This window comes from Lonchura striata, chromosome 26, assembly GCF_050655825.1.
Source record: "Lonchura striata isolate lonStrDom1 chromosome 26, ASM5065582v1, whole genome shotgun sequence".
NCBI lineage: Eukaryota > Metazoa > Chordata > Aves > Passeriformes > Estrildidae > Lonchura > Lonchura striata.
The window spans coordinates 6,769,614-6,792,331 of record NC_140728.1 but is presented as its reverse complement, the minus strand read 5'-3'; the positions used below and the strand labels follow the sequence as shown (position 1 = coordinate 6,792,331).

Sequence of the window (22,718 nt, the reverse complement as noted above, 5' to 3'; positions counted from 1 at the left end):
TGCCCCAACCATGCACTGGAGCAGGGAAGGAGCCACATCTCCCAGTCAATCCTCATTGCCAGAGCCTCCTCCCATTTCTGGGACCCCCAGGAAAAGACTGGAAGTGATTTTAAATCAGGCAGAGCCTGCGGGAGGCACAGGGGAGCCCTGAGAGAAGATTACCCCTGACATTTCCATCCCGTGATCCAGGGCTGCTGGCTGGAGATGAAGTTTGGTATAAATTGCAGAGGGAAGAGCAGGTGGGAGCAGGTTCCTTCCCCCTGTGCTGTTCCCAGCTGCCACTGTGGAGTTTTATGATGGTTTGGATAAGATTTCAATTAAATAAATAACACAAACCCCCCTGGAACAGCAGCACGCGCCAGCCAGGCTCAGCCTTGTCTGTCTGCTCTCATTTGCTGATGGTGGTAGACATTAATGGCAGGAAAATAGGAAAAAGGCCTTGCTCTGCCAGGGTTTTCCCCTCAAAATTTATTACTGGGGTTTAAAATTCCTTTAGTTTCTTGTAAAAATGAAGCAAGGGAGATAATAGCAGAGAGGCCCTAATGTATCATTCCAGCCAATTCCCTGCCAGGGCAGATGGCTGCTGAATTATAAATAAGGGGATTAGAAGTGTGATTTTTTTTTTTTTTTTAAACCTGTACAATGTGTTAATTTGGAGGAAATTCCTTTTGTAAAAAAAAATTAAAAGCACAGAATGAAAAATAAAAAAATTTTTAAAAAATCCAATTCCACGGGCTGTCACAGACAATGAGGTGGGTTTTAAACTGTTAGCGGGCATGATTCTTTGATATTTAAAATTGTTTCAAGATGAATAATATTTTATTATTACAGATGTCAGGGTCTAATTAGGACCTGTCAGTTTTGCTTTGCTGTGAGGAATGGGAACAGCACTAATGAGTCCACGCTGGTGGTAATCACCTTCCTTTTGTTAACGAGGCAGGATGAGACCCAGCCCCTGGTGCCCAGCACAGCCCCTGCATCCATCACTTTGGAGATGGGATTTGTAATGTTTCACCAAATCCAGCAGTTTGGAGATGGGATTTGTAATGTTTTACCAAATCCAGCAGTTTGGAGATGGGATTTGTTATGTTTCACCAAATCCATCACTTTGGAGATGGGATTTGTAATGTTTTACCAAATCCAGCAGTTTGGAGATGGGATTTGTAATGTTTTACCAAATCCATCACTTTGGAGATGGGATTTGTAATGTTTTACCAAATCCAGCAGTTTGGAGGTGGGATTTGTTATGTTTTACCAAATCCAGCAGTTTGGAGATGGGATTTGTTATGTTTCACCAAATCCAGCAGTTTGGAGATGGGATTTGTAATGTTTTACTAAAGCCCCACCAGAAGCTTAGTGCTGGTTCTAGGATTGGTCCTAATTAAATTCCAAAGTTTCCTCTCTGTGCTCTCCATCCTGCTGGAATCCAGGCACAGCACAGCAGCACTGGGATCCAAAGTTTCCCAATTTATGGTCCTCAACCCTGGGGATAAGTCCTGCACAGTCCCTGGGCACACCTCTCTCCCAGGACCAGGAATTTGCTTATAAAAACCTAAATCTGGAGAATATTTCTCTGGCTGACAGCACCAAATGAACAAGTTTCTCTCACTTCTCCATCCTGATCCTGATCTGCTCTAAATACACCAGGGCAAGAAAAGGAATTTGTTTATATTAATTAATTATATAAATTATCATTATATTATAGGTAATATTTTTAAAATTAAATTTATTATAAATTTAATCAACAGAAACACATTACACACACACACATATATATAAATATATTAAAATATATAAAATCTAATTTATAATAAATTATTACATTTAATTAGATTATTAAATTCCTGCCCCATCTCTAGAAGTGTTCCAGGCCAGGTTGGATGGATTTGGAGCAGCCTGGCACAGTGGAAGGTGGCACTGGATGAGCTTTAATGTCCCTTCCCACCCAAATCACTCCATGATTCCACTCTGTGACTGTAAATCCATGTATTTTTCTAACAGACACATATCCTGGGCTGGTAACTGATCTGGAATGACCAATTTGCATCAGATTTTCCTTAAAAACACAATTCCCTGAGCCACACCTACCTGGCCAGGGCGCAGTCTGTCCTCTGACCTGGGGAGGAGACACAGAAATCAGCGTGAGGAGGGAGCAGTGGGAAAATGCTTTCAATATTTCTGTACAGAGAATTTTGGAAGGAGATGGAAGAAAGCAGAGGAGGGGAAGCTCCAAGGACAGCACCAAACCCACCCCTGGCAGCTCAGCTCCACCAAATCCCACCTCAGGCTGTCCAAGCGCTCCTAACTCTGCAAATTCTTGTTTTTAAATAGAAATTACCTCCCTGAGCATTCTAACTGTTGACTTCTGCCAAAAAACTGGGCTTGTCAGTCCCTCCCTCCCTCTTCCCAGGGGAACTGGTGGGGCAAGAGATTCTACTTCACACAGCCCCTCAGGAAGAGTGCAAACATTCCCAGATTTGTCAGCCCACAGCCTGAACGTGCTGGCACCCAAGTTATTTTGAGAGACAGACGTTCAGTGGTGTTTTTTATAAACATATTTATAAAAACACTCCATTAACTTGTGCTGAGTTTTCGAGGAAGCAGCAGCCAAGCCAGGGACTTGCTAATTCAGCATCACCGAAAACATCACGACAGAAGAGGCAGGAGAAAGGAGGATGTGCTGCTGGGAATGGGACAGGCCCATTTTATTTTTGGTGTTAAAAATAAAAATCAGTGAAAGCACACTGATTCCCAGCAGCTGAAAATTCACCTTCCCTCCTGCTGCCTTCCTGCTCCTGGGGAGATGGAAGGAGGAGTGAGGGAAGCAACTAATTGCTGATGGGCTGACAATTAGTCGAGCACATCTTGATAGCCACTTTTGCTCTCCCCACGTAAAGCCAAAACAGTGCATAATTGACATGAAAATGTTATTCTGCAGCAGAATTTCCAGCCATCTGTCCCGTTTTCATCATGGAATATTCATACAGAGAAATTACACGGCTGTGGCAGCATCAAGGGGCTCCTGCAGCAGGGTGACAAATGGGGACAGGAGGCAGGGACATAATTACTTGAAGAGAGGAGGACTTGCTGCTACTTTTATTACTGGAACTTGTCATCTTCAGATTAAGGCAATTTGCACCACGACTAAAAAATGTCACCTGAGGAGGGGCAGGGAGGAGAATAAAAAATAACAACCCCTGAACCTCCCAGGCACTGAAGACACACAGCTGGAGGCACATTTTCCTGCAAAGCTCCTAACTGTGCTCTGGGGATGTGTGGAGGGAATTTTATTTGCCCATTTCCCAATTAAGTGACATTTTATGGATAAATCTAGGCATGGTCCCCAGTTTGTACCATTAACCTGCTCCTGTGGGTTGGGAAAAGGATGTTCCTGCCTTTCCCAGCTCCTTCTGATCTCACAGATGACAGGAGGAGTTTTTTTGGGGCTCACCCTGACACTGCATCCCTTCCCAGAGCCACTAAGAAAGCTCTGGTTTGCAAAAAGCAAATGAAGAAAACAGAAGCAGCCTTTAAATCCTCAGAGCAATACAGAAATCACATTTCATTTCCTCTCCTTTCCCCCTAGCACAGCTTGGGCTGGGTGTAGGGGGCAGGCAGGTTAAGAGGAAACAGGGCTGGAATGCAGAGGCCAGCCACGAGCCAGGAATGTCACCAGCCACAGGGGCAGCCACTGCCACTCAGACATTCAGAGGCACAAGAAAAATGCCCTGAGGACACAAAACTTTGCCTTCAGCCACCCTTGCTTACAGGAGAGCTGAAGAGATGAGCAGCTTCAACCAACCCAACCCACACCAAGCCACATCCTCCCCTCGTCTCTGATAAACACAAAACTCTTAATCACTGCAGCATGAAATATTTCAGTATTTCACTCACAGACATTCAGAAGCACAAGAAAAACACCCTGAGGACACAAAACTTTGCCTTCAGCCACCCTTGCTTACAGGAGAGCTGAAGAGATGAGCAGCTTCAACCAACCCAACCCACACCAAGGCACATCCTCCCCTCGTCTCTGATAAACACAAAACTCTTAATTAGTGCAGCGTGAAGTATTTCAGTTTGACAGTGCACTTTCAAACTGAAAACAAAGCACTTCAAAGCCCACATGCTGGCTGAGTTTTTATCCAGCAGATTTGCACACCACGAGCTGTGGGGAGCTCAGATCAGCCCAGACACAAGCCAGGACTGAGCTGAGCCAGTTTTTGACCTGACATTTAGACTGTTCAAACCTTCTCCTCTGCAAACGCAAGGCAGGCAGGTTTCTATGGAAACTTGGATGCATAGTTGGAGTGGTTTTGGCCAACAGAATTTGCCCATACCATGAAGGGAAAGAAATCTGCCTTTGTTCTAACAGCAAATGAATATTCAGTTCTGGCTGCTGCCCCCTGACTGATGCCCTCTAGACAGGCAACATATTTCACATGCTCTGAAATTTGTTTGTGCTTCTCCTAATAAAACACTGGGTGGAACCCACAGAGGTGAGGAGCAGCCAACCTGCCACACAAATGAAGGCAAATAATTCTGAATTGATGGGTGAATCACCAGAGAGAGAGATCATGAAGAGCTTCCCAGGATGGGCGTGCAGGAGGGCAGCACACAGCTCAGTGATGCACATCACTGCCTCGTTAAACATTTTGGTGCTCACCATTCATCTCCCTCATGCAAATCAGAGGAATTAATTCATAAAACACCAGCATGGCCACTGCATCACTAATGCAGGGCTGCCACCCTCAGCTGAGGAGCTCAGCAAACGTCCCAGCCTGGCTGGAGCTCTGCTGGGGACAGATTAATTAATTATCCTGAATTACACTCACTTTCTCCCAGGGTCTTCTGCAGGAGGTCATGCTTGGCCTGCAGCTTGGTGATCAGGTTCCTGCCCTCCAGGTACTCCTTCATTTTCTGTGGAAAAAACAGCACGGTGAGGGGACAGTTCATCACTCTGAACAAGGCTTGGGGCTGCTGGATTGTGAGCACGAGGCAGAGTGACACTGAATTTATAGAGTGGCATTGAATTTAGAGTGACACTGAATTTACAGAGTGACACTGAATTTATAGAGTGACATTGAAATTAGTGTGACACTGAATTTAGAGTGACACTGAATTTAGTGTGACACTAAAATTAGTCACAGAACGACACTAAATTTACAGAGTGACACTGAATTTGCAGTTATAGAATGACACTGAATTTACAGAATGACACTGAATTTAGTGTGACAATGAATTTATGGTGACACTGAATTTACAGTTATTGAATGACACTGAATTTAGAGTGACACTGAATTTAGAGTGACACTGAATTTAGTGTGACACTAAAATTATTCATAGAATGACACTAAATTTACAGAGTGACACTGAATTTGGAGTGACACTGAATTTACAGTTATTGAATGACACTGAATTTACAGTCACACTGAATTTAGTGTGACACTGAATTTAGAGTGACACTGAATTTACAGTTATAGAATGACACTGAATTTACAGAGTGACACTGAATTTACAGTTATAGAGTGACACCAAATTTAGTTATAGAGTGACACTGAATTTGCAGTGACACTGAATTTAGTGTGACACTAAAATTAGTCATAGAATGACACTGAATTTACAGAGTGACACTGAATTTACAGTCACAGAGTGACACTGGATTTACAGTGACACTGAATTTGCAGTTACAGAGTGACACTGAATTTAGTGTGACACTGAATTTGCAGTTATAGAATGACACTGAATCTAGAGTGACACTGAGTTTACAGTGTGACACTGAATTTGCAGTTAAAGAGTGACACAATTTATAGAGTGACACTGAATTTACAGTTAGAGTGACACTGAATTTAGAGTGCCACTGAATTTAGTGTGACACTGAATTTATAGCTATTGAATGACACTGAACTTGCAGACTGACACTGAATTTACAGTTACAGAGTGACACTGAATTTACAGTTACAGAATGACACTGAATTTAGTGTGACACTGAATTTACAGTTATAGAATGACACTGAATTTACAGAGTGACACTGAATTTACAATTAGAGGGACACTAAATTTACAGTTATAGAGTGACACTGGATTTGCAGTTGCAGAGTGACACTGAATTTACAGAGTGACCCTGAAATTACAGAGTGACCCTGAATTTACAGTGACAATAACTCTGAAATTTTATGGATAAAAGCACAAACTAAACCTGGCTTTAGTATCTGGGCAAGTCTAAAGCTCAGGCCACTCCTATTTTGAGCCCAGCCAAGCTTGGATCAGTGATCTCAGAGGCCTTTTCCAACCTGAACAATTCTGAAATTCTGCAAATTCTCCATCTGCAGGGCCATTTCCATTGCTGCACTGTGGGATCAGCTGAATGTTTGGCATCTTTGGAGCCGTCAGAGGAGCTGTCATCCATCCCTGGGCACTGAATGAGCAATCTGTCTGAACCAGCTAAAAGGCTGCTACTGTGCTTATTCTCTCACTTAACCTCTCTCACCCCACTTTACTTGTCAAACCCTGCGTGCTGGATGAGCCACAGGACAAAACAAATAAAGATATTATTGAGGTTCAGATTTACCCTGGCAGTGGAATATTGTACAGCCACGCAGGCGGTTTTCCCACTGCTCCCTGATTTTCCACAGCTTTGCAAATGCTGGGTTTTTTTGGTTTTTTTTTGGTTTTTTTTTTTTTTGGTTTTTGCTGTTCTTTCATCTCTTATCTTGCAGTTCAGAGCAGTTTTATTTATCTCCACTGAGCTGCAGCATGTGAAATACTCTGCTGTACAGGGGTTGTCCACATCATAAATGGGACGTGCTTCATTCCAAAGCACAAACTCTGCAAATATCACAGAGCACTCTCTGGAATCCTGAGAGATCTTCAAAATTCGGCAGCAGGATGAGCACAGAGAGAGGATTCTTATCCAATAATGAAATATTCTCGTTATAATCAAATCCTCAGCTGGTTTAGGTGGGAAGGGACCTCAAAGCTCATCCAGTTCCAAGGGCAGGGACATTTTTCACCATCCCAGGGTGCTCCAAGCCTTGTCCAGCCTGGCCTTGGACACTTCCAGATGTCCCCAATTCAATCCACCTCCCTTCAGGGCTGATCTGCACAATAAAACTGCAAATCCTTGAGGGAAAAATGGATATTTTTAACAACAGGAGAGCCTGGACCCTGCCTGGCCTTTGCAGGGGCAGCTTCTGTGCAGGAATGAAAGAGTCAAGTAGAATTATGTACATAAATAAATAAAGAATTATATCTACAGAAATATATAATATATAGTAAGAATATCTAAATATATGCAATCTTCATATGATATTTATATATAATATACTACATATAATATATAATATATAATATATAATATATTATATATTATATATAATATATAATGTAGTATATTTATATAATATTTATATAAAAATCTATGACTATAATATCCTAATAGAATATATAAAGAAATGTACACACTGAAGCAGTAGCAGGGTGAGGGAAAACCTTCCAGGAACTAACAAAGCTTCCCCTGAGGGCTCCCCAGCCCTGGTGTGCACTGACACAACAAACAAAAATGGCTTTAATTAACTGCCAAAATCCTGTGTTTTATGTCCCCTCGCTTGACAACATTGAAACAAACATTTCACAAGAATTAAGTCCCTTTGGAAAGTCTCAGCATTTCCTGCTTCCTTTATTGATATTTCAATTTTTTTGTTGTTTTGGAAGAAAACAGGAAGCACCCTCAAAAAAGGAATTACTTTTTTTTTTTTTTTTGGGAATTTCCCCATAGAATTTGTTTGCCAAGCCCTAACTATATTTTGCTCAATCAGTTCAATTTCTGGAAAAGAAAATATGATGAAAATAAAAAAAATAAAACTGTAATAAATATAATATAACATAACTATATATATAATAAACCTATTATATTTCTGTATTTATAGACTATATATTTATATACTATTATATTTATATATTTATATACTATAAATATGTTATATTATATTATATTAATAATATATCTATTACTCTATAATTATATTTATATACTATGAATATATACTATATATAAATATAAATATATATAGAAATATATACTATATTTATATATATATAACTATAATATATAACTATATATATATATAACTATAATATATAACTATATATATAACTATAATAAATATAACTATACTAATATAATATAAACTTTATAAACATAAACTACAATAATATAAAGTATATAAAATAATACTAAAACAAAACTGCAAAAATAACCAGTCTGAAGGGGGGGAAGTTGAGGATAAATCTGGTTTTGGGGGGTGTCGGAGCCCCAGGTGAAAGGACAGGAGGGTTGGAAGGCTCAGCTGCAAACAGAAGCTTCAAGAAGAGCAGATCAGCTCCTCCTGGCAGAGTTAAATCCCCTTTTTGAAGCTGATTTAAACACTTAAGCCCAGCCTAAGGTGGGTCAGGCAGGGCAGGGCAGAGGCACTCGCTGGGTCTTGCAAAACTCTGGATTTGAGGTCATTAAAAAAATCAACAGGTACCAGTGGTTGCTTTAAAGGAGAAAAAGATGTTCCCATCCACTGCAGAATCTCTTTTTTTATTACTATTTCCTCATGCCTAACATTCTGTTCCCTGCCTGTTGCAAGGATACTGATGAAAAAAAAATTAATTTCAAAATAAAGCTTCAGGCTTTTGTCTGTGAATTTCAAAGATCCATTAGCCTTGGATTTCTGGTGTAATAAAAACAGACAAAGGGGAAAAAAAATCCTCAAACTACAGGTGAACTCCTGAGGATTTTATTTGGGGCAGAGCACAGCCAGAAAAAAGCAGCAGAAATGTCTGAGTCCCGTGATGGGTGCAGGGTTGTGGGAGTCCAGGGCAACCCTGTGGGACCCTGGAGGGGTCAGGAACCCCCTGGCAGAGCCCCCAGAGACACTGGCTGTGATCTCTGTCCATGGAAAAGAGTTTTCAATCTTACAGGATCAATTACCAGCTCTGAGTGTTTGATATGAGTCATAATTAAGTGTGGCATGGGTGCAAAAGTAAAATTTTAGGATTCTAGATGAGGGGTGCAAAGGGGACAAGATGGAGGAAATTGGGTGTGCCTTGTCCTTTTTCTCCTTCTTCATGCCCTCCATGTCTCACTGTGGTGTTGGCATTTTTCTGTTGGTTCAGGCTGGGGACACACTGTCCAACGTAGGTGACAGATATTGGCACGTTCTTGTAAATGCAGCCCAGGGAGTTTCTGGTATTTAATGTTTGTCACATCCCACTGAGGGCAGAGCCCCACACGCTGCCCTGCAGGACAGAGCTGGGCAGGGCAGCAGAACATGTGAGAGATCAACAGAATAAACAACCTGGAAACCAGCACAGACCAATTCTGGCTTCTGCTTTGGCAGGGGGCTGACAGACAGAGACTTTTACAATCTCAGAATAATTTAAATATCACAGATTCCAACTCAGGGTGACAACGCAGAGGTGAAGATCAGCTGGCAGTCAGGGCCAGGAGCATTTTGCACCTGCAAACCCCACCAAGTCTGGCATTTCTGAGCCCAAATCCTGTTCCCAGGCAGAGCCACCTGCACAAGGGAGGAACAGAACCCAAGCAGCCCTCCCCGTTTGGGACATAAGAAAAAATAAAATTCTGCCACTGCTCCGTCTCCAGTCAGGAAAACAGTGATTTTCCACTCAGCCCTCCAAGAATAATTCCAAACCAAGCACTCAACTGAGGTGGGGGAACTGGATCCACTTCCCACAGGATCAGCACCACCAGGACCCTCCCAGCTGCAGCAGGATTTTATCCCCCATTTCCCCATATCTTAAAACCTTGGCAAAAATAACCCCCCATTAATCCTAAAGCACTTCACCCAAGCAGCATGGCTCTGCTTCCTCCTCTTCCCAGAGATAAACACCCAACATTTTGCCTAAGAACTCCAATTATGCTGGTTTAGGGTGAAAGAATGACACCATTCCCCCTCTCCCAGTGCCCAGGTGGGGCTGGTGCCAGCTGTGCCCTGCTGGGCAGCTGTGCCAGGATGCCTGGTGGGGAAGCAGGGCTGTAACCATGGCAGCAGCAGCACATCCCTGGATTTTGGCTCCCTCAAGTCATTTCTGCTTCCCTGCCTCAGCCACCTGCAGCAGCTCAGGGCTGGGGCCGTCCTCCCCTGCACACTGGGAGCCTTAAATTACCCTGAATGCAAATTAAATAGCACTGAATTCAGATCTCCCTTCAAGGCCCAACGAGATCCAGCAGCACTGGGATGTGCTTCCAGTGGAAATACAGATTATTCCAGTCTGGAGACACTCCTTCTACTAAATTCCCATCACTGCATTTACCCAAGGGCTCTGCCTAGGAATGCAGCACATGGAATTTCCTCCTTGAGTCACATTCATATGGAATATTCTTTAAAATCAGCCTTTTTCTTCAAGTTCCTATCCCCCAGCACTCAGCACATTGTGAGGTAAAAGGGAATTAAATCTCAATTCTGCACTGTACTTTGTTTTTTATCCCCTACACAAAGCTCTGCCCTCAAGCCTCATTAATACCCATCAGATGGTTTTTCTGAGACACAGAAAAAGCTGCTCCTGGGAGATTCAGAGCTGGAAATCCTTATCCAGGCTGTTTATAAGCCTGGTCAATAGCAGATCAATCCAGCATCTGATCAGGCTGCTTAAAGAGTTTCTCTCTCTAACACCACAGCAACAACATGAAACGGAGAAATATCCCATCCAAACTGAGCCCTGCATTCCTCCTTCTCCTATCTGAACTCAAAAATCTCTCTCTAGAGAGGAAATGCTCAGAGTTCAATTAAAAATCACTTTTCTAGTTCCATAACCCTGGGCAGGGTGGTCAATCCTGTCGTAATTGAAGCAGCTTCTCCACCCACTTCTCTCAAGGTGAATCTTCCCAGATTCACCTTCAGTGGAGGATTTTGGATTTTTTAAGTCAAGGCCTAATGATCCATCATGCCAAATTAGTGCCATCTGCACTGAAAATTCAGATTTTTAACAAGCAACACCATTCTGGGAAGAAGAAAGTGAAGGTTGCCCAAAGGAATGACAAATTAACCAGGGTAAGATCCATGATTTTCATCTGCTACTCTGAAATATTTTGAAACTGGAAACAAATTTCAATGGTTTAACATAAATCTGATGTAGGAAAAAGACACCCAGTCTGGCATGAAATTCAATAGCAAAAAGCTTTTAGCATCTTGTAAAAAACACTGACTCAATGAAAAGCTTATGCAGGCTGAAATTGTAAGATGATAACAAAAAATGAAAGAGCTAAACATTCTTTTTCAGTTTGCTCTAGTTTTGAAATTTCATGCTTACAAGCTATTAAGTTCTCAGAAAACTCCTTTTCAGATGCAGAAGAAATCAAATTTGACATGATTTAGCCACAGACTATGTTTGAATCAACAGATATCCCAAAATATTTCCAGAGAATTGGGAGAATTTCTAAACCCCAACTCGCTCCCTCTGCTTGCCCAAAATCAGTGAGAGAAGCGTTTTTTGTTGGACAAAGCATCACTTTGCACTCTGTTGTGAGGATAAATCTGAGTAGATCACATTAAAAATTACAGAATCATGCAATGGGATGGGTTGGGAAGGATCCTAAAGATCATCCAGGGATGGGCAGGGTGGGAAGGATCCTAAAGATCATCCAGGGATGGGCAGGGTATCCCAGCTTCCTAAAGATCATCCAGGGATGGGCAGGATGGGAAGGATCCCAAAGATCACCCAGGGATGGGCAGGGTATCCCAGCCTCCTAAAGATCACCCAGGGATGGGCAGGGTATCCCAGCCTCCTAAAGATCACCCAGGGATGGGCAGGGTATCCCAAGCTCCCAAAGATCACCCAGGGATGGGCAGGGTATCCCAGCCTCCTCTCCTGGTCTTGGACACTTCCAGGGATGGGGCAGCCACAGCTGTACCAGGGCCTCACCACCCTCACAGGGGAGAATTTCCCAAAAGAGAAAAGAAAAAAACCTCCTCAATCCCTCCAAATCAGCCCCTTACAGTGAAGTAGAACTGCTCAGTCTCCTGCTGGTTTGCCCTTCTCTTGGCAATGCTGGGTTTGCTCATGAACGTTTCCGACACTGTGGATTTCACAGACTCCATGGAGTTGCTGTACTGGAAGCAGTCAGAGACATCGAAGTCCTCGATGGTGACAATGTCCTGGATTGTCTGCAGCGTGGCCTCCATCGTCTTCTTAACCTGCCCAGCAAGAAGGAGAGAGCTCAAAACCTCAAGGTTTTATGTTGTGAGTAAACAACAGAGGCGGTGAAGTCCCCTGGAGCACTTTGCTAATAAACAGATATTACTGGTTTCACACCCTGGGTGCTGTAATTAATTCTGGCTCATTAACAGCTCAGGCCACGCAAGCACAGAGCTGGCAGCACCCTGAACCTGCCAGGACTCTGTGCCAGGATCTCAGTTGTGATCTCAGGGGCTGGGATCAGGAGGAGATGGAAAGAAATTTAACCTCAAAGCAAAGAAAGCTGGAACCGAGATTCTCTAATTGTCTTCTGCAACTGCATCTACTGGGCATTAAACATTAATTACAAACAGGACTCTGCTGCACTGTGCATTTTCACTGAAGGCAAGAATCAACTTTCTAGACATAAAAGGGGTTGCAAATTTTGCTTCAAAGTTCCTGAACACAGAGGTGCAGAGATCAGATCCCCACTCCTGTCATTTTCCTCTCATCTTGGATAGCCACTTAAACAAAAATCACTTTAAATCAGGTTATGCAAACTCACTTCAAAACATTAAATTCCTCCTTTTCCCTTTGCTATCCAAATTCAACGTTGGCAACACAGCCAGTCTTATCAGGGTAGGGACGTGTGGGAATCCAGGGCTTCCCTCTGGCTGCCCTGGGACCCTGTCAGGGGTCAGAACCCCCCTGGAAAGAGCCCCCAGAGACACTGGCTGTGATCTCTGGCCATGGAAAAGAGTTTTCAATCTTACAGGATCAATTACAAGCTCTGAGTGTTTGATATAAGTCATAATCAAGTGTGGCACGGGTGCAAAAGTAAAATTTTAGGATTCTAGATAAGGGGTCCAAAGGGGACAAGATGGAGGAAATTGGGTGTGCCTTGTCCTTTTTCTCCTTCTTCATGCCCTCCATGTCTCACTGTGGTGTTGGCATTTTTCTATTAGTTTAGGCTAGAGACACACTGTTCAACATAAATGATAGATATTAGCACATTATTATAAATATAACACACGTAGTTTCTAATATATAACATTTATAACATCCCACTAAGGGGCAGAGCCCCACACACTGCCCTGCAGGACAGACCTGCGGCGAGACAACAAAACATGGCAAAAATAAACAACCTTAAAAACCAACACAGACAAATTGTAACTTCTTCTTTAACCATAAGGGAAAAAACCAAACACTTTCTACAATCTCAGAATCATCAATACCACAAATTCCAACAGGGATGGGAAGAGAGATGTGGGGGGTGTTTTAAAGGATTCTCTCCACACACCCAACTTTCCTGTGAGATCACACTACAATGAATGCACAAGATGCTTTGGCTTTGAATTTTACCACAAGTGTTAATAGAAAAGGATCACAACCACCAGATTCTTCCATCATCAGCGCCCAAAAAGCACTGGAAGTGGCTAAGAGGGGTTGCTGAGTTTTGGTTATTAACTGACCTCTTCATTTTCAATCTTCAGCGTCGACAAGCGGGACTGCAGCTGCTGACACCTCTGCACCAACTCACTCTGGACTGGCTGCTGGGCACAGAGCTGAGACTCCTGCAGGAGGAACAGCACAGCAGAGCATTGCAATTACTCATTTATTTGTCAGACACAAACATTCTCTAGAGTGCTGAAGTTTAAAGCTGCATCCAGTTTGAAAAGCCAGGTTGAAACCTGGATTTCGAGCAGAGGAGAAGGTTCTGCTGCTCCCTCCCTGAGGGGACAAACAGTAAGCAGATGATGGCAACATCAAAGAAGAGCTAGGAAACATCAGCTGCTTTCAGTGATGTCAGCTCCAAGTGTGTGCTGGAAGTCTGGAGGTGCTTGATCCCATGTATATGGATAAATCACATCAAAAATCAAGAATTGGGTTCAGTGCTTCAGCCAAGCATCCTGGGGTAGGGGCACAAGGGGCTGGGATTGCTCAGCTGAACCACCTGCACAGCACAACAGCAGGCACAGGTCACTCCTGAATGAATCCAGGGCAGCTGAAATCAAAAAGCTCAGCCTGGGGACCTGCCACCAAAACACTGAGGCTCCCTGAGCTGCTCAGAATAACTCTGATTCCACAGCATGAGGCAGCTTTTCCCTCTCGTTTTGTTCTGGGTTTTGTGTGGCTTTTCTACAAGAAAACACTGACCTCACTGCCTGAGGCTGTTTCTTCAGAGGCAGAATTGAAATCGGGAGTTTTATCCCACCCATGCACACACAGGATGACATATTCTGATTTAATCTGCTGTGTGCAGCACCATTGCAACAAGACCATCATTTCTAAACACTCCTCCAGCCTTGAGAAGCAGCAAGATAAATGATTCAGTGAATGGGAGCTGCTCCTGAATGAGACTCTGCAGGTAATTCCTTTTCTTCCCACGATCTTACAGCATCAGCAGCACAGAAAAATCCAAGGAAGGCCATTTGCAGTCTGAAGGTTTCACTTAAAAAGAGAGAAGACAAAGAAGAGCCTGGAGCAGAGGCTGTAATTCCTTTTTTCCCAAAAGAAGAGACCATCCTGCAGTCTGTGCTCGAGGGATAATCTGGAAATCCAACCAACTGACCTCAATTGTCACACTGTGCATGTGCTCCCTTTCAGAAGCACTTTCAGCCTGTGTGACTTCCAACAGCTCCCAGCTGAGCAACCACATCTTGATAAACCCATAAATCAGAGGGGTCTGCCCTGCCAAAAATGAAGAGTCCTCTGACAGCCCCAGCTCACAAGGAGGGTGCAAAAAGCAGCATTTTTGCTCTCACTTGCACACTTGGATGCTGCAAAAAACCAGAATTTAGGTTGCTTATATTGGCACTTCCAACCTCAAAATTCAGAGGTTGTCTTGGGGTTAACCTGTAGTTGAAGGAAACCCAGCAGGTTTCCTACTCACATTTTGGAAACCTATCAAGTCTCCTACTCATATTTAATATTAAACCTAATTAAGCATTTTCACCTCCAGTGAAGGGCCAATGATCAGGATCAGTTTGGGTTTAACAGCAGCACTTGCTCCTTTTCACAAAATCTTTGGGGCTGCAAGGGAGCTCTGGAGATCATCCAGCTTTGATAGCCAAGAGAGTAAAATTCAGATATCTCTGCCATGAGCCTCTGCCTAATCTTCACATCATCTCCCACCTCTCAGGCTCCCAAAAGACAGGCAGCCCTGGGAGGAGCTGAGGAGCAGCTTTTTCAGTGTCTCAGAAAAACCATCTGATGGGTATTAATGAGGCTTGAGGGCAGAGCTTTGTGTAGGGGATAAAAAACAAAGTACAGTGCAGAATTGAGATTTAATTCCCTTTTACCTCACAATGTGTTGAGTGCTGGGGGATAGGAACTTGAAGAAAAAGGCTGATTTTAAAGAATATTCCATATGAATGTGACTCAAGGAGGAAATTCCATGTGCTGCATTCCTAGGCAGAGCCCTTGGGTAAATGCAGTGATGGGAATTCAGTGGAAGGAGTGTCTCCAGACTGGAATAATCTGTATTTCCACTGGAAGCACATCCCAGTGCTGCTGGATCCCTTGTTGGGCCTTGAAGGGAGATTTGAATTCAGGGCAATTTAATTTGTATTCAGGGTAATTTAAGGCTCCCAGTGTGCAGGGGAGGCAGCCCTGGAGGGGGTCAAAGAACCAAAACCGAGGGCGACAAACAGGCAGAGCTGCAGGAAGGAGCCACACTGACCATGTCCCCCATGTGTGGCTGGAACTCAAACTTCATGGGGGGGCAGAAGACGTTGTTGTACATCTCCATCAGCCTCTGCTTGTCACTGTTGGCATCCAGGTTCTCCACAGCGTTCTCGATGGCATCCAGCCCCTCGTGCTTGGACTGCTCCAGGTTCAGCTCGGCCGACAGGAACGTCCTCAGCGCCCGGTTCAGGCTGGCGTGGTAGCCCAGGTCACAGCACTGCTGGAAAAACACACACAATTCCAGGTGAGTGAAGCTCCAGAAAGGGAATCTGAACCCTTCCAAGAGGCAGGAGTTGTGTAAATGGGGAATGAGTTGCGGGTTTTTTGTCCTCTGCTGGGTGGCAGGGAGGTGCCACGTCTCTCACTGTGTGCACAGAGCACCTCAGCCTGCAACCCCGTGGGAATTTTATCACCAGGTTGTAATTATATAGCTTAAATTATAAGCTATAATAGAAGCTTAAATTATTATAACAGTTTGTGGAGTTTTCTTGGGGATTTAGAGACTCATTTTTCATGGAGTACTAGAGACTCGTTTCATCCAAAAATGAAGTGGCAAGTTCAATAGCAGGGCAGTGGATTTCCTTAAATTCTAACCCGACTTTTAGGGGTCTTGTTCATATGAAAACACTCCAAAATCCTTAAATAAAATCATTCAAAGGAAGAGGAAAGCAAGGCACTGAAGTGCAACTGGAGAGACAAGACACAGGGTTTGGATCATCTATAAAGGCCAATCTGCACCCAAATAATTCCGTAATTCCAGCAAACTGCTTCATCCCGTGTACTTTAGGGACGAGGAGCATGAGCTGGACATGAAAAGGGAGTCATCCAAAACCCAGCAGCCACCACTTGGGATGATTTCATTGCTGGGCTGAAACAGAGGAGCAAAAATCTTTGAAGCAAGAAGTGGTTATGGTCAAGAATTTCCTGGCTATGGCTGACACTGGGATGATGTCACTGGGAGACAATCAAGCAGCTTCATTTCCACCACGGCTGCAGAGCCAAGTTTTCATGTTTCAGAAGGGGGGGAAAAAAAGGAGCTTTTCATTAGCATGAGATCAGAACCAGCCTGGAATTTTCAGCCATCTCATAAAGTGAGCAAGAAGGGAGCCCACCTTCTTGGAATTACAAGCAAGATCCCATCCACTAGGAGAATATCCAAAAAGGGAAGAAAGAGACCATCTGCTTGATTGCTGTGCTGCTCTGTAAGCAAAATTCACATGGAAACTCCTCCTCGCCCATCATTTGGGTCTCATCACTGTCATTGTTTGCAAACGCAGAGGGGAAAAAGGGGGGAAAAAGGAGGAGGGGTGGGGGGGAGAGGGAAGAGAAACTGCTGGACCATTCCCTGCTCCCACAGAATTCCTGCCACCGAGTGCTGCAAGCCTGGCTCTTGTGCCAAACAAGCTGTGGCAGGTGTGAAGCCTTGGAAAAAGAGCTGCAGTTGCTGCTTGGGCTGCAGGCAGAGATTTAAGTGACTTTACATTCAATCAGAAAAGAGCAAAACCAGCCAAGCAAAAAAAAAAAACACACAAAACAACAAAACAAAACCAAAACCAACCCAAAAGCAAAACAAAAGAGGCTTGATTGAGAATCTGCATGTGTGGAGGCACTCACAGCTCCTGCTCACTCTGCAGGAAAGATGGGATTGGGACAAGGATCAGGATCAATTCAGATTGAACAGCTGAACTCCCTCCTTTTCACTGAATTTTTGGGGTTGCAGGCCAAGGCAGGGTCACCTGGAGGTGGCACAGGGACAGGTCCAGGTGGGTTTGGGGTGTCTGCAAAGAGGGAAACTCCAGGAGCTCCCAGGGCAGCAGTTCCAGGGCTCTGCCACCCTCCTGGCCAGAAGCTCTTCCTGATGTTGAGGTGGCAGTTCTTGGGTTGTAGTTTATTACCCCTTGTCCTGTGGCTGAACAGAGCCTGGCACCATCCTGACATCCCTGGGGAGATTGGTGTGGGCTGATGGAGACTGGCATGGACTGATGGAGATTGGCATGGATTGATGGGAGATTGGCATGGATTGATGGGAGATTGGCATGGATTGATGGGAGATTGGTATGAATTAATGGGAGATTGGTATGAATTAATGAGATATTTTATGGATTGATGGGAGATTGGCATGGACTGATGGGAGATTGGCATGGATTGGTGGGATATTTTATGTATTGATATTTTATGGACTGATGGGAGATTGGCATGGACTGATGGGATATTTTATGGATTGATGGGATATTTTATGGATTGATGAGACATTTTGTGGATTGATGGGACCCCCTCTCAGCCTTCCCCTCTCCAGCCTGAGCAGCCCCAGCCCTCCCAGTCTCTCCTCACCAGGGAGATGCTCCAGACCCCAAATAATCTTTGTGGGTTCTGCTGGACCCTCTCCAGCAGCTCCTGGTCATTCCCCAACTGCAGAGCCCAGCACTGGAGACAATTCCTGCTTTGGGACAGGCGCTTGTGCTGCCTCCCAGTGTGACCAGTTTGTCCTCCCAGTGTCCCCAGAAATGCACTGGGAGGACTGGGAATCCACAGGGGAGTTGATGTGTCACAGCCCACCTCGCTCAGGCAGAATTTGCTATTGAAGCCACTGACAGAAAACATTTCCCAGTCCACTCCCCCACTTTAAAGGGTTTTTTTTAAAGTCCAGTGTTCCATGTTTATAAATGCACCAGTCCTTGCCATCCCTTTTCTGGGTTGTATAAATGTTTGATGGAACCGTGCTCAAAGGAAATCAATTTTTTATAAGAATTTAATGATAAGTCATTCAAATTCACTTCCCAACATGACAGCTGATTAACCCTTTGCCAGTTAGCTTTCAAACAGGCCTCAAAAGTGGAAGATTTAAGGGAAAGAGCTCTTTGTTTTAAAATGCAATTCACACATGGAAGGGGAAGGATGAGATCCTGAGTAAGCAGCCATGGAACACCTTCTCCTGGAGGAGCAAAGCAGGCTCTGAGACTCACACACACTTTTTATCTTTTTTTTTTTTCTTTTTTCCAATCCTGTCCCAGTGACCCTTTTATAAATATGAGTTAATGCAAACTTCCCCATTACTGTAATATTTCATTAGCATCAAAGAGCTGTCTGAGTCCCCAAAGTCAGGAAATTCAAAACTACTGAGCTATGGCAGAAACAATTTATTGCTCTTAACTCTCAACAAAGAATTAATTCCCTGTTATCCTTCCCTGCACACTGCAGAGGGAACAATGTGCTGGATAAACATGACATTAAACATAAACTTTAATGCTGTCTGGCCTAACACAATCTCCTTGTAAGTAACTTTGAAGATTACTTTTATATTATATTTCAAAATTCAATATCACCAAATGATTAGATCGAGGGAAGGCATTACAGCCTGGCTTAAAAATCACATTTTTATTCAAGTGAGATGGCTCAGATAACCATCACTGGTTATAATTGTTAATTTTCAACCCTTCAGGATCAAAGGCATTAATAAATCTATTTTCTCTGTGTCTTAACAATGAGATAACTGAACTCCATCCCATGCTCCCAGACGAGTCCCACATTTTTCCATGCCTGAGCACAGAGCAGATAACACTTTTATTTTGAAGATGATGGGAGCCTGAAGAGTTAAATTGAATGCTCCAAGGGCAGGGACTCACCCAGAGCCACCAGGGCTCCTCTCTAGGAACAGACAAATCCCTGGAATTCAGAATTTGGGTTCTTGCTCTGCCATGCCCCAGACACAGCTGGGACTGCCCAGGGAGAGCAGCCCTTCCTTCCCAGGCTGGGTAGCCCAGATTTGTCCTGTCCTGCTGAAAACACCTCAGCTCTGTGCTTACAAATTATTCTGGGCTTGTGAAACCCAAATGGACTCTTTGCTCCCTGTGATTAATTAAAATACACCAAAAACGGGCAACTGGGCCAGGCAGCATTTGGGGGAAGACTTGAGAGACAGGGCTTTAGGTGAAAAAAAATCAAAACAATTAAATCAAGCTGATGCTGGTGAAATTAACCCGAATTTTGTAGCTTTGATATAAATATATACAGAGTTCTAATTTGTTAAAAACCCAGAGCCACGCAATTAAGGCTTAGCAAATGTTAACCAAAACAGGGCTCCCAAAAAGGCAGCAGGGATAAACAAACCAGGCCTTGCAGAGCAGCAATCCTGCACACCACGACATTTGGGAATAACAGCATTTTTCAAGCCCACTCTCAGTGACAGCCCTGACCTCCAAAGGACAGGTTTAAATCAACACCTGGCACAAGAGCACTCCATGCGAGTTTATCATCAGCTGAATAAATGTATCCTAAAGAGTGCTGGTTATTCTAATAGCTGGGTAATTAATAGAGATCTGAGTGCTCTTTATTGCCTGTGTCTAGAGACTCTTGTGCTCATCACTCCCTGCTCCTCCTCAGCAGCTCCCTCCAGGCTCTGCAGCTTCCAGCAGGGATGGCCTTGGGAGGGGACAGGATCCAGCAGAGCCACTGCCCCACCCTCAGCCTGGCCAGGCTGAAGGGGTGGCTCCATCCTTGGCAACAACCTCAGGGTTCCTGACTGGCTTTGCCAAGTTTCCAAAAGTCAGAATTTTGGGGTTTTTGATTTTTTTTTTTTTTTTTTTTTATGGTAAATTTTACCAAAAGCAGAATTGCTGCCCCCTGAACGGTGGGGAGACTCAAATATGGCCTGGTGGGTTAGGGAAAAGATCTGAGGGAAGGGCTGGAGCTGTGTCAGGGAGGTTTGGGATGGAGATCAGGGAAAGGTTCTTCCCCCAAGAGGGTGCTGGGCACTGCCCAGGGAATGGGCACTGCTCCAAACCTTCCAGAGCTCCAGCAGTGCTTGGACAGCACCCTCAGGCACAGGCTGGGCTTTTGGGGTGCCTGGGCAGGGCCAGGAGCTGGACTGGATGTTCCCTGTGGGATCCAGCTCAGAATATTCCATAATTCAATGACTTTTCCAAAACCAGTTAAAAGCAGCTTTAGGAAACACCTCTGAACTCCCTCTCTCCCACCAAATTCCTTCTACTGTTTCTGCAGTTAAAAATCTTTTTTTTCAAACACGCTGCCGAGTTAAAATCTTGTGGGTTTGCTTAAAACAGTCCAATGAAAATGTCATTGGCAGCAGTGTGACACTGAAGCTGAGTTTCACTTTAAGCAGCTCCTCCTTTTCCCTCCCAGTGAGAGAAAAGCTGGTTTGTAACAGACGTGGCCACCTGAGACAAGCTCTTGTGACAGCTTCAGGACCAATGATCAGGCCACTGCCACCCCCGAGCTGCCCAGCCCAGCTGTGCAGAGGTTTCCAGCTGTGCAGAGGTTTCCAGCTGTGCAGAGGGAGGGAGCAGAGGGGTGTGGGAGGCTCCTGGCCCCAGCAGCAGCACTTACATCAATGAGATCAGACAGGTCATGGATGTAGTACTTGAACACCGAGGCATTGGTGGCTTCCAGGGCCAGCAGATACTCATTCCTTGCCTTAATCGCCTTCAGTCTGTTCTCTGTGTACTTTGCTTGGCGCTGAAAGGCAACAAAAACCAGAATATAGCATCAAAAGTGGTGAGCAGCACTCTGAGTAACACCAGAGAACACTGGGCAAATCTTACTCTGCTCGCACAGATTTTGCCCCTTTGAATTCCAGTTTTGCCAGGACTCCAAGACTTGAAATGCAGATGAATTATTTAGATGTGTTTGAGCATTGCTACACAGGATTGAAAGGCTTGAGGCTGTGGGATGGGGAAGATTAAAGGGGGAATGAAGGGACAAGGGGCTTTAGGAAGTTATGGCCCAGCTCCAGCAGCAGAGGGTCTGAGGGTTGCTGCAGACATCCCATCTCTTCCAATGCCTGAACTTGGTCCTTCCAGAGCCTAAATCCATCAAAAAATAACTCCTTCCCTTCCATGGGCTTGAACCTTAGAGCTGAACTGGAGTCACCAGTGAGGCCACTGGCTCTGCCCTCAAAGCCAGTCTGGGGCTGCTGGGCTCCCTGGAGCACAGGCCTGCTGCTCTGGAGAACAAAAATAATCACATGAACCACGAATTCCAGCAGGCAGCTGCTGCTTTCCCACTCTAACCTGGTTTCAGCTTTCTGGGCTGTACACATCCCATTTTTCTGCATAATCCATTTTTCTGCATACTCCATTTTTCTGCATACTCCATTTTTGTGCACATCCCATTTTTCTGCATATCCCATTTTTCTGCATACCCCATATTTGTGCATATCCCATTTCTGTGTACATCCCATTTTTTGTGCATATCCCATTTTTGTGCAAATCCCACTTTTCTGCACATCCCATTTTTGTACACACCCCATTTTTGTGCACGCCCCATTTCTGTGCACATCCCATTTTTGCACATATCTCATTTTCCTGTATATCCCTTTTTCCTGCATATCCCATTTTTGTGCCTATCCCATTTTTGTGCACACCCCATTTTTCTGCACATCCCATTCCCTGGGATAACACCAACTGCACCCTCCTTTCCTAGAGGAAACTGCTGCTGGCTTTCCCTTCCCTTCAGCTGCCTGTTAACAAAACCTTTCAATAAAAAGAGTGAGCTTGTCTCTGAGGAGGGACCCAGTGGCTCCTTGTGCACCCTGCCTGTACCTTCTCCTTCATCTTCTCGATTTTTTTGACCGAGCTCCTCCGGACGTGCTTCTCCTCAAACTTGACGTTGGAGGTGGAGTCGGGGGAACGTGGGGTCTGTTTGTCCTCCTGCTTCACTGACTTCCCAATCTGCTTCTCCTCCTGCTTCTCCGCCTCCTTCAGCTTGCTCTGGGCACTGATGCTGTCGGCGTTGTACATGTGGTAGGTTTTCATCACCTGCAGACAATAAAATCCAACACTCAGCGCCCCAGCTGCTGCTCTGGAATACCTGAACCAGAAAAAAAGAAGGGCTCA

General features: G+C 44.4%; 1 protein-coding gene across 7 annotated transcripts in view; it reads right to left on the bottom strand.

Annotated features, from left to right (window-relative positions):
* Positions 1–22,718, bottom strand: part of SRGAP2 (SLIT-ROBO Rho GTPase activating protein 2) — a 106,809-nt gene that overhangs the window by 27,508 nt on the left and 56,583 nt on the right. For 6 of the 7 annotated variants that reach the window (XM_085561364.1, XM_077789064.2, XM_085561363.1 and 3 more), the window contains 7 exons: positions 22,425–22,640; positions 21,211–21,339; positions 15,863–16,087; positions 13,653–13,754; positions 12,003–12,200; positions 4,833–4,917; positions 2,089–2,116 (listed from right to left, as the gene is read on the bottom strand). In XM_085561364.1, the coding sequence (XP_085417490.1) occupies positions 2,089–2,116; positions 4,833–4,917; positions 12,003–12,200; positions 13,653–13,754; positions 15,863–16,087; positions 21,211–21,339; positions 22,425–22,640 (983 nt within the window). The remainder of the gene's footprint in view (positions 1–2,088; positions 2,117–4,832; positions 4,918–12,002; positions 12,201–13,652; positions 13,755–15,862; positions 16,088–21,210; positions 21,340–22,424; positions 22,641–22,718) is intronic. The other variant, XM_077789065.2, reaches the window with a different exon arrangement.